The sequence below is a fragment of the Leuciscus leuciscus genome, assembly GCF_965113295.1.
Source record: "Leuciscus leuciscus genome assembly, chromosome: 8".
Taxonomy (NCBI): Eukaryota; Metazoa; Chordata; class Actinopteri; order Cypriniformes; family Leuciscidae; genus Leuciscus; species Leuciscus leuciscus.
In genome coordinates, this window is record NC_138732.1 from 42,484,341 (window position 1) to 42,497,432 (window position 13,092).

The 13,092-nt window shown below is 37.3% G+C and overlaps 1 protein-coding gene across 1 annotated transcript in view; it reads left to right on the plus strand.

The window, feature by feature from the left end:
• The window catches only part of polr1a (RNA polymerase I subunit A), a 46,646-nt gene that overhangs the window by 346 nt on the left and 33,208 nt on the right, over nt 1–13,092 (plus strand). The window contains exons 2-11 of the mRNA XM_082178073.1: nt 1,617–1,821; nt 3,620–3,769; nt 4,575–4,682; nt 4,764–4,849; nt 4,965–5,032; nt 6,972–7,052; nt 7,136–7,241; nt 7,340–7,484; nt 8,526–8,702; nt 8,823–8,945. Coding sequence (XP_082034199.1) covers nt 1,617–1,821; nt 3,620–3,769; nt 4,575–4,682; nt 4,764–4,849; nt 4,965–5,032; nt 6,972–7,052; nt 7,136–7,241; nt 7,340–7,484; nt 8,526–8,702; nt 8,823–8,945 — 1,249 coding nt within the window. The remainder of the gene's footprint in view (nt 1–1,616; nt 1,822–3,619; nt 3,770–4,574; nt 4,683–4,763; nt 4,850–4,964; nt 5,033–6,971; nt 7,053–7,135; nt 7,242–7,339; nt 7,485–8,525; nt 8,703–8,822; nt 8,946–13,092) is intronic.

The window sequence follows — 13,092 nt, forward strand, 5'->3', positions numbered from 1 at the left end:
TAAAACATTAAGTTACGTTTGAGTCAAATATAAGCAGTAACACAATCAAGAAGCTCAATCATTCCTGAAAGTGGTCCACTACTTCATAACTCTTTACTTTACACAGTTTTCGCACTGAAATGGTGACACTTTTCAAATAAGGGCTCGTTTGTTGATATTTTAGTTAACATGAACTAAGAATATACTTATACAGTTGTCAACATTTGAAGTGGATTAAAGTTGTGCTAAGACAAGAACGGGTATTGTCCAAAATTCATGTATAACTTTGATGAAAGGTTTTGATCCTCATTAAATGTTGACTACTTTATTTATATAATATACTATACTATACTATACTTATACAGCATGCATTATAATATACTATACTTTTACAGCATGTATTATAATATACTATACTTATACAGCATGCATTATAATATACTATACTTCTACAGCATGCATTATAATATACTATACTTATACAGCATGTGTTATAATATACTATACTTCTACAGCATGCATTATAATATACTATACTTATACAGCATGTGTTATAATATACTATACTTCTACAGCATGCATTGTAATATACTATACTTATACAGCATGTGTTATAATATACTATACTTCTAATCTAGAGCATGCATTATAATATACTATACTTATACAGCATGAGTTATAATATACTATACTTATACAGCATGTATTATAATATACTATACTTATACAGCATGTGTTATAATATACTATACTTATACAGCATGCATTATAATATACTATACTTATACAGCATGCATTATAATATACTATACTTATACAGCATGTGTTATAATATACTATACTTATACAGCATGTATTATTATACTATACTTCTACAGTATGTATTATAATATACTATACTTATACAGCATGTGTTATAATATACTATACTTATACAGCATGTGTTATAATATACTATACTTATACAGCATGTATTATAATATACTATACTTATACAGCATGCATAATAATATATTATACTTCTAATCTACAGCATGCATTATAATATACTATACTTATACAGCATGTGTTATAATATACTATACTTATACAGCATGTGTTATAATATACTATACTTATACAGCATGCATTATAATATACTATACTTATACAGCATGTGTTATAATATACTATACTTATACAGCATGCATTATAATATATTATACTTCTAATCTACAGCATGCATTATAATATAATATACTATACTTATACAGCATGTGTTATAATATACTATACTTATACAGCATGTGTTATAATATATTATACTTCTAATCTACAGCATGCATTATAATATAATATACTATACTTATACAGCATGTGTTATAATACACTACACTTCTACAGCATGCATTATAATATACTATACTTATACAGCATGTATTAATCTAGTTAAATGTTAGTTAATTTGAACATGTACTTGTTGTTCTCCTGTGAAGCTGCTTTGAAACCAGATCTGAGTTGTATAAAGCTCTTAGAGATGAAGGTAGATGAGCTGACCTTCTGTCATCCTCTGGTGTGTGTGTGTGTGTGTGTGTGTGTGTGTATCTGTCTGTCTGTCTGTCTGTCTGTCTGTCTGTCTGTCTGTGTGTGTGTCTCAGGAGGCTGAGTGTGAAGACGGTCACTAACCCGGAGCTGCTGGACGGTGTGGGTAACGCGGCCCCGAACGGGCTGTATGATCTGGCTCTGGGTCCCGCTGACAGTAAGGAGATCTGCTCCACCTGCATGCAGGACTACGACAGCTGTCCGGGACACCTGGGCCTCGTGGAGCTGCCGCTGCCCGTCTACAACCCGCTCTTCTTCACCGTAAGCTCTGCTCTCACGGGTTAGACAGTTCACACAAATATGATGATTCTGCCATTAATTACTCGCCCTCATGTCGTTCCAAACCCTTGAATGAAGTTCTTCTTGATGAAATCTGAGAGATTTTTATCCCTCCATTGACAGTCTACGCAACTACCTCTTTCAAGGCTCAGAAAGGTAGTAAAGACGTCATTAAAGTAGGGGTGTAACGAGACCCTCATGTCACAATTCGATACATATCGCGATACTGAAATTTTTTCACACAAACATATTGTTGCATTTTTGTATTGTGATATACTGTGACATGATTGTTACACCCCTACATTAAAGTAATCCATGCGACTCCAGTGGTTTAATCTCAATTTTATGAAACGACATTAGTGCTTTGTTTGCACAAACAAAAAAAACAATTTACCAGTTTATTTACAAAATATTAATCTCCAACGCACGTTCATGAGACCAGAGGTTGTTGCGTGAACGTGGGTTGAAAGCGTAATATTTAGAAAATAAGACTTCTGTAGAAACTCAATCACTTTATATGATGAACAGATTTAATTAATAATGTTTCTATGTGAATAAAAGCCTAAATTATTTCTGTTCATCATATAAAGTGTTCGAGTCTCTTCAGAAGTCTGATTTTCTAAATATTACGTTTTCAAACCGCGTTCTCTAAATATGTATTTATTTTACAATCGTTTAATGAACATTTTGGGTGAACAGACTTTCAGTGGAGGGACTGAAATCTCTGAGATTTGATTAAAAGATCTTCATTTGTGTTTCAAAGATTAGTCAAAGTCTGATGAGTTTGGAACGACACGAGTGTGAGAAAATAATGACAGAATTGACATTTTTGGGTGAACTGTCCCTTTAAAAACAAAACAACTGAATTGTGATGAGATCATGATCCTGTCTGATTGAATAGTTTTGGATAACACTTTATTTCAATGGTTAACTTTACTGACTACGTACATTTGCACCTACACTGCCATATAAAGTTTGGGATCGGAAATATTGTTAATTTTTAAAAGAAGTCTCTTCTGCTCACCAGGGCTGCATTTATTTGATTAAAAATACAAAAATAACATTAATATTGTGAAATATTATTCTAATGTAAATCATCTTTTTTCAATGTGAATATCTAATAAAGTGTAATTTATTCCTGTGATCAAAGCTGAATTTTCAGCATCATTACTCCAGTCTTCAGTGTCACATGATCCTTCAGAAATCAGTATAATATGATGATCTGATGATCAAGAAACATTTATGATTATTATCAATGTTGAAATGTAGAGGTTTTTTTCAGGATTCTGTTTGATGAATAGAAAGTTCAACAGAACAGCATTTATCTGAAATGTAAAGCTTTTGTAACATTAAACACGACCGTTCAAGAGTTTGGGGTCAGTAAGAATTATTTTGGGGGAAATAAATAAAAGCAATCAATACTTTTATTCATCAAGGACGCATTAAATTGATCAGGAAAGAATGATTTGTGAAGGATCATGTGACACTGAAGACTGGAGTAATGATGCTGAAAATTCAGCTTTGATCACAGGAATAAATTACACTCTACTATATATTCACTTATATGTGTTTTTTAAAAATACATCCTTGGTGAGCAGAAGAGAATTATTTTATATATCTTACCGATCCCTAACGTTTGATCAACAGTGTGTGTGTCAACTTACCTCAACCCTAACCTCACAGTCGTCTAATACTCTACTGAGAGTGAGTTGACATGTAGTAACCTGTAGTTAGCATGTCTAAAGTGTATCCTCCAGCCCTAATCTCCCTCTCTTTACAGAATCTGTTCATGCTCATCCGGGGCTCGTGCCTCCAGTGCCACTTCATCCTGTGTCCGCGGTCGGCTCTGCATCTGCTGCTGGGCCAGCTGAAGCTCCTGGATGTGGGAGCACTGAACGAGGCGTACGAGCTCGAGCAAGTGCTCAATCAGGTCAGACACGCTCAAAGCTCTCCTCGTCAGCTTATTCATGACTACGGTTGGGAGTCGAAAATTGATTCCAATTCTGGAATCAAATACTTGAGGTCAGGAATCGGATACTTGTTATAAAATTTAAATTTAAATTCCTCTTATCGATTCCTTTGTGAGCATTTCAATATGACTTTAAACCATTAAAGCGCGAGACTCTTCCACTGTTTTCTTCAGGCGTGTGTGTCAGTGCAGCTCTTAAAGTGACAGCACTAATATTCCTGCGGCGTCTCTATAATAACACTAATCAAACAAAAGACAGAGAAAATGCACTCGTTCTTCACTGAATTACTTTTGTAACTATATTTCTAATGTATATTTTATTAATAAAGTGCAGTGTTATTTTACATTTGATTAGTTTCTGAACCTGAAGACCTGAACATCTGAAAACACTGTTTATCTCAGTCGTATATTTGTTCAGTTGTGTCTATTTGTTGCGATTGCTAATTTATTATTTGTTCTTTTTTAATGACTGAGTGTTTGCTTGTCTTTAATAATGCTTGAAGTGTATATTAGTTAGTCTAGTTGTTTTTCTGTGGTGTGTTTAAACCACAGGTAAACGCTCCTCTTGTAAGTGTTCTTTATCCTGTAGAGTTGTTCATGATATTCAGATACAATTAAATGTTTTGCTATAAGACTAAATGTGAATGATATCTAATGGTTGTTGTTTTTTACCTTCGATAAGCATAAAATTAAAATTGAAACGATACGCAACCCTATTTCTGAGACCCAAGTGCTCACATGTTGTGCTTTTGTCTCCCTCTGTTAGTTGCTGGAGGTCAATGCTCAGCCGACCCCAGGAGAAATCCAAGAAACTCTAGATGCGTTTATTAACCCCATCCTGAAAGCCAGGCCAGACAAGCATCACACTGCTCCTGTGAGTCCCAAACTCACCTCTTCTCTAGTGTTGTCTCTGTGCAGCTTATATTTGCATCTCATACATCTGTTCTGCCTTCAGATCAGACATGTCTGTGAGAAGAAGATCAGTCTCATCCAAAGTTTCTGGAGAACACACATGTCCGCAAGGAAATGTCCGAATTGCAAGTGAGGAGCTCAACTTTTTCCTGTTTTCTCTTATTTTTAAAGTGAAGCATACCCTCTACGCTTTGTGTGAGAGCTGCTGTGAGAAAGTGTGTGTGTGTGTGTGTGTGTCTTTCAGTATCAGAGTGACCGTGCGTCAAGAACACAACAGCAAACTCATCATCTCATCCATCTCACTACAGGCCGGTGAGTTCAGATCGTATTTGTATGCGCTCTTTCTGAAATCAGCCATCAGAACATTATGCAGTGTGGATCAGATGTTAGTAATGTCCAGGTCTGGATTAGTATGGAAGAAAGTTTGGGAATATATTGGTTTTTCCCTTGTTTTTTATGGCGTTTTGAGCTGAAAGTTTGTGATCATTTAGTGACCAGTTTTTTGGGAGTAGCTAATTATAATAAAACTATAATAAACAAAAAAGCCTGTAAAAGCCCTTTGCAAAACTCACAGGTGTATGGTAGGGCTGTTCATATCTCTGTATTGTTTGGTTAAATGGCGATATGCGATATATATCTCTGTACTTTCTACGTTTTTCTATTTGGATAAAGAAAATCTGTAGGCCTTTTTATTTAAAATATTTTTTTATTTCACATCCAGGCCAGTGATATCCTACAAACAATGTTGATATTGAAGGAAACGGAAACAAATATAGTGACTTGACATAGTATAGTATGATGCAAAAAGGTGGTTAAAATCACATTACAGTCTAACATTGTAAAATTACAATCTAAAAACAAAAATATATATTGTGTTTTAAGGCTAAACTAAAAATGAAAATAAAAACAGAAGAACAAAATTATATTAGCCTGAATTTTATTACCCCGTTATAATGGTCACTTTCATAAAAATATGCTTGTAGGTTTAAAATTACACATTTATTGTCTCCAACAACAAATATTTCAGCAATATGTATATTTTAGTCAGAGTTATTGCACTACTGTTTGTCTGTTGGCGCTCGTTCACGGAAGCTTGAGTTTTAGTGGAGATTCTCTTGCAGAAGCTCATCCTCTCCTGACAGTGAAATGGACATATTTGTTTGACTTTCTAACATTTAAAGATGGAGAATATCCCTGTGAAATATAAGTTAAGCACTGAGGAAAGCACCACATCTCAAACACATTCAACAGCGTGAGTCTGTCAGTCAGCAACAGTATCTGTCAGAGCATCTGTCAGGGTGCTAAACTCGTTCACTATATCTTACCAGTTATTTTGAAGCCATTAAAGGAATAGTTCACTTACAAATGAAAATTCTGTCATCATTTACTCACTCTCAAGTTGTTTCAAACCTGTATGAATTTATTTTGTTTTTGTAAAACTCAATAGAAGATATTTTGAAGAATGTCGGTAACCAAACAGTTTTTGGACCCCATTGACTTCCATAGTAGGAAAAAAAATACTATGGAAGTCAATGGGGTCCAAAAACTGTTTGGTTACTGACATTCTTCAAAATATATTCCTTTGTGTTCAGCAGAAGAAAGAAATTCATACAGGTTTGAAACAACTTGAGAGTGAGTAAATGATGACAACATTTTCATTTGTAAATGAACTATTCCTTTAAGGCGAGACACTAAAGGTGAATAGGGTAATATTTTTAACTAGCACATATCACCATGAAACTTTCCCAGCTGATTACCTACATTAAGATGAGAAAAAATGTATTACAAGTTTTCTGTAATTTAATGTTTAAATATGCAAATTAGGCACTATCTAATTAAATATGCGCTAATTTGCATATAAAAAAAAAAACGAAATCTGAGTATTGGATAAAGCCAGGTTAAAAAGTAATTTTTCATTGTGTTCACATATTAGATGGGAAAAAAATTTTTGGGCTCGAGGTCAGGGTGCAAAGGACCCTAGTTTGAAATTACTCCGAAATCATCCCTTTAAGTCCTTGAATTTGTGGGTATTGGACCTGGAAAGTCCTTGAAAGGTCCTTGAATGTGAAGTTAACTGAGGTGTGGGAACCCTGTGTTAGATAGAATCTGAAATATCAATAGGGAAGTCTGGGAAATATATATGGGAAATGTGACCCAGACCAGTACAGTACAGTAATCCTCTCAGAGATCTTGTGTGTAGACGTGATTCAGTGTGTGTTGTGAGTGTCCGTGTGTTTGCGTTCGCTTCCAGAGGATCACCAGCTGACCAAGCGTGGGTTCCTGACTCCCAGTGTGGCGCGAGAGCATATCTTCAAACTCTGGGAGAACGACGGTAAGACTGGCTGAGCTTTCTCTCTAGGATTCGTAATGCAAATAAAGCATGTTTTCTGAGACGGATCATTACGACTTCTCCAGGTTTCTTCCTGAAGCATCTGTTATCAGGGTTTAACATGAGCGACTCGGGGACAGACTTCAACCCGGATGCTTTCTTCCTGGATGTGCTGGTGGTTCCTCCATGCAAGTCAGTTTATGTCCTGTATAAGATGATCATAGAGTTTCTTCTTCTCACAGAGAGATCTTTAGCTGGCTGATTGTGTGTGTGTGTGTGGCATTTGATAGGTTCAGGCCTGTTAATCGATTGGGAGACCAGATGTTCACCAACGGACAGACTGTAAACCTGCAGTACGTGATCAAGGATAATTACACCATTCAGAAATTGCTCGCACTAATCGCTGCTGAGAAAACCAACGGAGAGATGAATGAGGTGAGAAGAACTTCTGTTAACAAGTGATTAATGCACTTAATTTATGACTTTCATGGTGAATTATAGCAATTTAGTGTATTGCATGAATCTTTCTTTAGGTATGTGGAAATTTTCATCAAGCATTCCTGCTGTGGAATTTAATATAGTCTTTTTTATGATGCATCACACTTGCATTTGATGTTCATAAACAACTTCTTGAAAGCAGATATTTGGGCAAACTTCCGTTTTTACAACAAACAAAAAACATGCATGAATGAGATTATGAAGAGGAATGTGCTTGATGTTAGAGTTATTGAAGTCCCCCTGTGGTGGAAATCCAGCTTTTAATGTTGTTAATATGTCTATGTGGTGTTTTTAATATGCTTTAAGACAAACCATGTTGTCATGAGTGAGTGGAGGTGGGTGCTTATTTGCATATTCATAGAACCATGCATACTAAATGAGGCAAGGGTGTCGAGTTACATTGAAGATATTTTAAGGCATGAATAATTGTTTTTCAAGGAATACGTTTTTAAATATGTCATTTTGGTGATCAAAGATGAGTGTTAAGGTATACAATTATTGACCACAGGGGGACTTTAAGCACAATAAGCCATGAAAAAGTTCTCAATGTGTTGCTCGCGCTGACTGACACACACACACACACACACACACCGGAAGTGCCGCACAGAAAGACGCCTCTCTCAGACAGCATACAATCCTGAATGTAGCTCACTTTAGCGGCGTATTGTGCTTGAACTGCCAGATACACACACAATTATGCCAAAATGCCCATCATGTGATGATCAATGATGTTCTTTGATCAACAGGGTAAAATTCTGAATATCATGTGAATTTTGAAGAAATGCTTCATAAATCATTTAAATTTATTTTAAGTAATTTTCAGTGAATTTTGAGGTATTTTGAATATACGTGTGTGCAGGCGTGTAGTCCTTCTTTACAAATTGACCTCAACAAATTACTTGTCTGGCCTTAAAAATTCATAATACAGTGAACTTGAATCGTTTGAATCAAATGACAACGAATGTGTGTTTTGTTCAGGGTGATGAAGCCACAGAGAGCAGCGAGATCGATCAGTCCTTCTTAGTGGGTATTCCTGGAGTGACTCTCACAGACAAGCTCTACAGCTCCTGGATCCGCTTGCAGAGTCACGTCAACATCGTGTTCGACAGCGACATGGACAAGCTCATGACTGAGAAGTTCCCAGGCGTCCGTCAGGTCAGTGTGTGACCGCTCCTAGTGTTCCTGCTCAAGGCTATCTGTGAAGTACAGCCCAGAATCCATCATGAAATCAAAAGGTGTGCAATAATGTTTGTTTCTTCTGGATGTGTCCCTCAGCTCTTGGAGAAGAAAGAGGGCTTGTTCAGGAAGCACATGATGGGAAAGCGAGTGGATTTCGCTGCACGCTCTGTCATTTGTCCTGATATGTACATCGAAACCAATGAGATTGGAATACCAATGGTGAGTTTCCAGATTTTTACCAGTTTTTGTATGATATGTAAGGGATAATGTGTGGACAGCTGGTCATTATCGCAAAGTAAACCCACTCTGGGTGGTCAGGCTGACTGTATGTGATTCTGCCTATAGAACAACTACTTACCTAATAGAGAAATAAAGCTATATAAGACATTTACATGCTTCTCAGAAGACAAAACAAGTACAGTTTACCTCAGTCATCCAATTCAAGGGTAACTGGTTTGTGTATATGTAAACAGCTGTAATGTGAAACTGCTTAATCAGGACATTACTAAATAAAATAAATATAGCTGTAAGCAGCAATTAAAGGACTTAGCACCACAGAGACAAAATAACGAGCAAAAGTCAGACCAACTGCAAAAATTAATAAAATGCTTTTGGAGACGATTTTAAGCAAAATGGACAATCACTTTCAGTGTCAATTGTTTTTGACCAAAATTTTTTATTTGGTGTGGTCAGTTTTGGGTGGCAATGACACACACCAAAAGTGTGTCCCAATACGCATCCTTAAGGCCCGTACACACCGGGACGAATATCGGCGCGCGTTATTCGCCAGCGTTTTTCAACGCGTTTTTTATGTTCACACCCAAGCGTTTTTCGCTGACGATGAGCCGAGTGAACATGCAAATTTATTCCCTGACATTAGATGGCGCTTAATGAAAAACAGAAATACAATACCACTCCATAACAGTCTATACTCTGCAATACCACTCCATAACAGTCTATACTCTGCAATACCACTCCATAACAGTTCTCTTTTAACAAGATTTTTGTAGTCGCTGTCGCGTTTGTCATATAGTTCTTTATTCCGACACCAACGAGACCATCAGCTCTACATTCATCTTGCCTTGCATCTTCCTCGTCATTTCTTCCCGGCAGTGTCTGTCTATGGGCAGTGTAGACGCTACTTAGCGTATATCTTCTTCGCTGTTACGTATGTGTGCTCGGCAAGACCGTTTTGTGTTTGAGCGCCCCCAAGCTGTGTTTTACTGTAACTTCAGAAGCTCCAGACACGTGAGCAAAAGCGGCAATCTCATTGGTCGGATAGTTTTTGACACGGCGCGTCAAACCCAAAAAACGAACCCGAGGCGTTAAAAAAAAAATTACGCTTTTACGCGTGGCGTTTTTCGCGTCGGTGTGCACACTCACATTGGCGCCCTTTGTTTAGTCACGAGGCGTTAAACGTCGGCGAATATCGCGCGCGAAATTCGTCCCGTTGTGTACGGGCCTTTATGCACTGTTACACGACATGTTTTGTAGTATGAATACTGTGTGAAGTGTGTTCACAATGAAAAGAGCGCTTTAAATGCCCGGTTAATTAGTCATACATTTTTTTTTTTTTTTTTTTTTTGGCCTATCGTGCGTCTACTTTACACCCCTACCACTAAACCATGGTCTCGTTCACTCCGGCTCCAACACGCCACCACGAAGCCTGGGTGATTCCGCAGCGGAAGACGCGAGTCAGGTTAGACCAAGACTTTCTCCGACCCTCCCGGTTTTCGAGTTATCCACACAAAACCGCTTCTCCCCTCTACGCGAAACAGAACACGATGCTGTGATCATCGGCGATTCCATCGTTCGGCACGTACACGCTACGTTAGGTAAAAGTAAGGTGCAAAGTCACTGCTTTCCTGGTGCTCGTGTTTCTGATATCGCTGCTCGCGTTCCCGAGATCCTGAACGGTGACGAGTGCGTCGGAACTGTGGTCCTGCACGCGGGAGTGAACGACATCAGGCTGCGCCAGACGGAGATTCTGAAGAAAGACTTCAGGAATCTAATCGATACGGTACGCAGCACATCGCCTGAAACAACGATCATTGTGTCAGGACCGCTTCCCACGTACCGACTAGGGCATGAAAAATTCAGCAGATTATTTGCGCTAAATGAATGGTTAATGTCATGGTGCAATGAGCAGAAACTGCTCTTTGTAAATAATTGGAATCTGTTTTGGGAGCGTCCTAGGCTTTTCCGTGCTGATGGCTTACACCCAAGCAGATTCGGAGCGGCTCTTCTGTCAGATAACATCTCCAAAATGTTAAATACCCTTTGACTAGTAACCAAAAGTCCAAATCATAGTCTCTGCTGCACCAATTCAACTGATATAAATACTAGTGTAGAACATTGCATAGAAACCGTGTCTATTCCTCGTTTAGTGAGATCAAATAATAAATCTAATGCAGGATCTAGGAAAAATCTGATTGTTATTAAAACAGAAAATGTTGCTATTGGTAAACAAAAACTATTTCTAAAGCTAGGTCTTCTAAACATTAGATCACTCACACCTAAGGCTGTTATTGTAAATGAAATAGTCACAGATAATAGCTTCGATGTACTTTGCCTTACTGAAACCTGGCTTAAACCAAATGATTATTTCGGTATTAATGAGTCTACTCCTCCTGGATACTGTTATAAGCATGAGCCCCGTCTGATTGGTCGTGGCGGAGGTGTTGCAACCATTTATAAAGATTTTGTAAATGTTACTCAGAAAACGGGTTATAAGTTTATTTCATTTGAAGTACTTGTACTAAATGTTACGCTCTTAGATGTTAGAAAAACATCCCTATTATCTCTAGCCTTGGCTACCGTATATAGACCGCCAGGGCCTTACGCTGATTTCCTAAAAGAGTTTGCAGATTTTCTCTCAGACCTATTAGTCAATGTCGATAAAGCACTAATTGTTGGAGATTTTAACATACACGTAGATAATCCAAATGATGCGTTAGGAGCTGCGTTTACAGATGTATTAAATTCATTTGGGGTCAAGCAAAACGTCACCGGACCAACACATCGTCTTAATCATACACTCGATTTAATTATATCACATGGAACCGATCCAACCGATATAGATATCATTCCACAAAGTGATGAAGTCACTGATCACTACATGGTAACTTGCATATTACGTACTGCTGTAATATGTCATGCGGCGTCGCGTTATCAACCAGGCAGAACAATCCTTCCATCCACCATAGATAATTTCTCAAATTGCTTATCTAATCTGTCTCAGCTGCTGCCTGAACCCAAACAAACAGATGAACTAGAAGAACTAACTAGCACTATGAGCACCATTCTCTCTAGAACATTGGATGTGGTTGCACCTATTAAATTAAAAAAGGTCAGAGAGAAAAATAAAGCACCATGGTATAACAATACTACGCATGTTTTAAAGAGAGAAACACGTATTTTAGAGCGTAAATGGAAACAAACTAATTTAGAGGTCATTAGAATCGCGTGGAAAGACAGTATGTCACGTTATAAAAAGGCCCTAAAAGCGGCCAGGGCTGAGCACCTCCGCAAACTAATAGAAAACAACCAAAACAATACAAGGTTTTTATTTAACACCGTGGCTAAACTAACAAATAAACAGACGTCACCCGAACAAAATATCCCGTTACAGTTCAGTAGTAATGATTTCATGAACTTCTTCACTGAGAAAATAGAAAGCATCAGAACCACAATTGTAAACGTTCAATCTTCAATCGCGCCTTATAATTCAGCTTCAATTATCACCCCGCAAGAACAATTACAGTGCTTTACAACTATAGAACAAAAAGAGTTAAATAAACTTATCACTTCATCTAAAACAACAACATGTTTATTAGATCCTATACCAACTAAACTACTGAAAGAAGTGTTACCTGTAGTGGAAGAGCCTCTCCTCAATATTATTAACTCGTCTTTATCTTTAGGTCATGTTCCAAGAACATTTAAACTGGCAGTTATAAAACCACTCATTAAGAAACCACAATTAGATCATAATAATCTAGCAAATTATAGACCCATTTCAAATCTTCCATTTATGTCTAAAATATTAGAAAAAGTGGTGTCCGCTCAACTGGGCTCTTTCTTGCAACAAAATGATATCTATGAAAAGTTTCAGTCTGGCATCATAGCACTGAAACTGCGCTCGTTAAAATCACAAATGATTTACTTTTAGCTTCTGACCAAGGCTGTATCTCAATACTAGTTTTACTTGATCTTAGTGCTGCGTTCGATACTATAGATCATACATTACTCTTAGAACGACTACAAAATTATACTGGTGTTCAAGGACAAGCATTAAGCTGGTTCAAATCATACCTATCTGACCGCTACCATTTTGTCTATTTAAATGGAGAAAAATCTATCATAA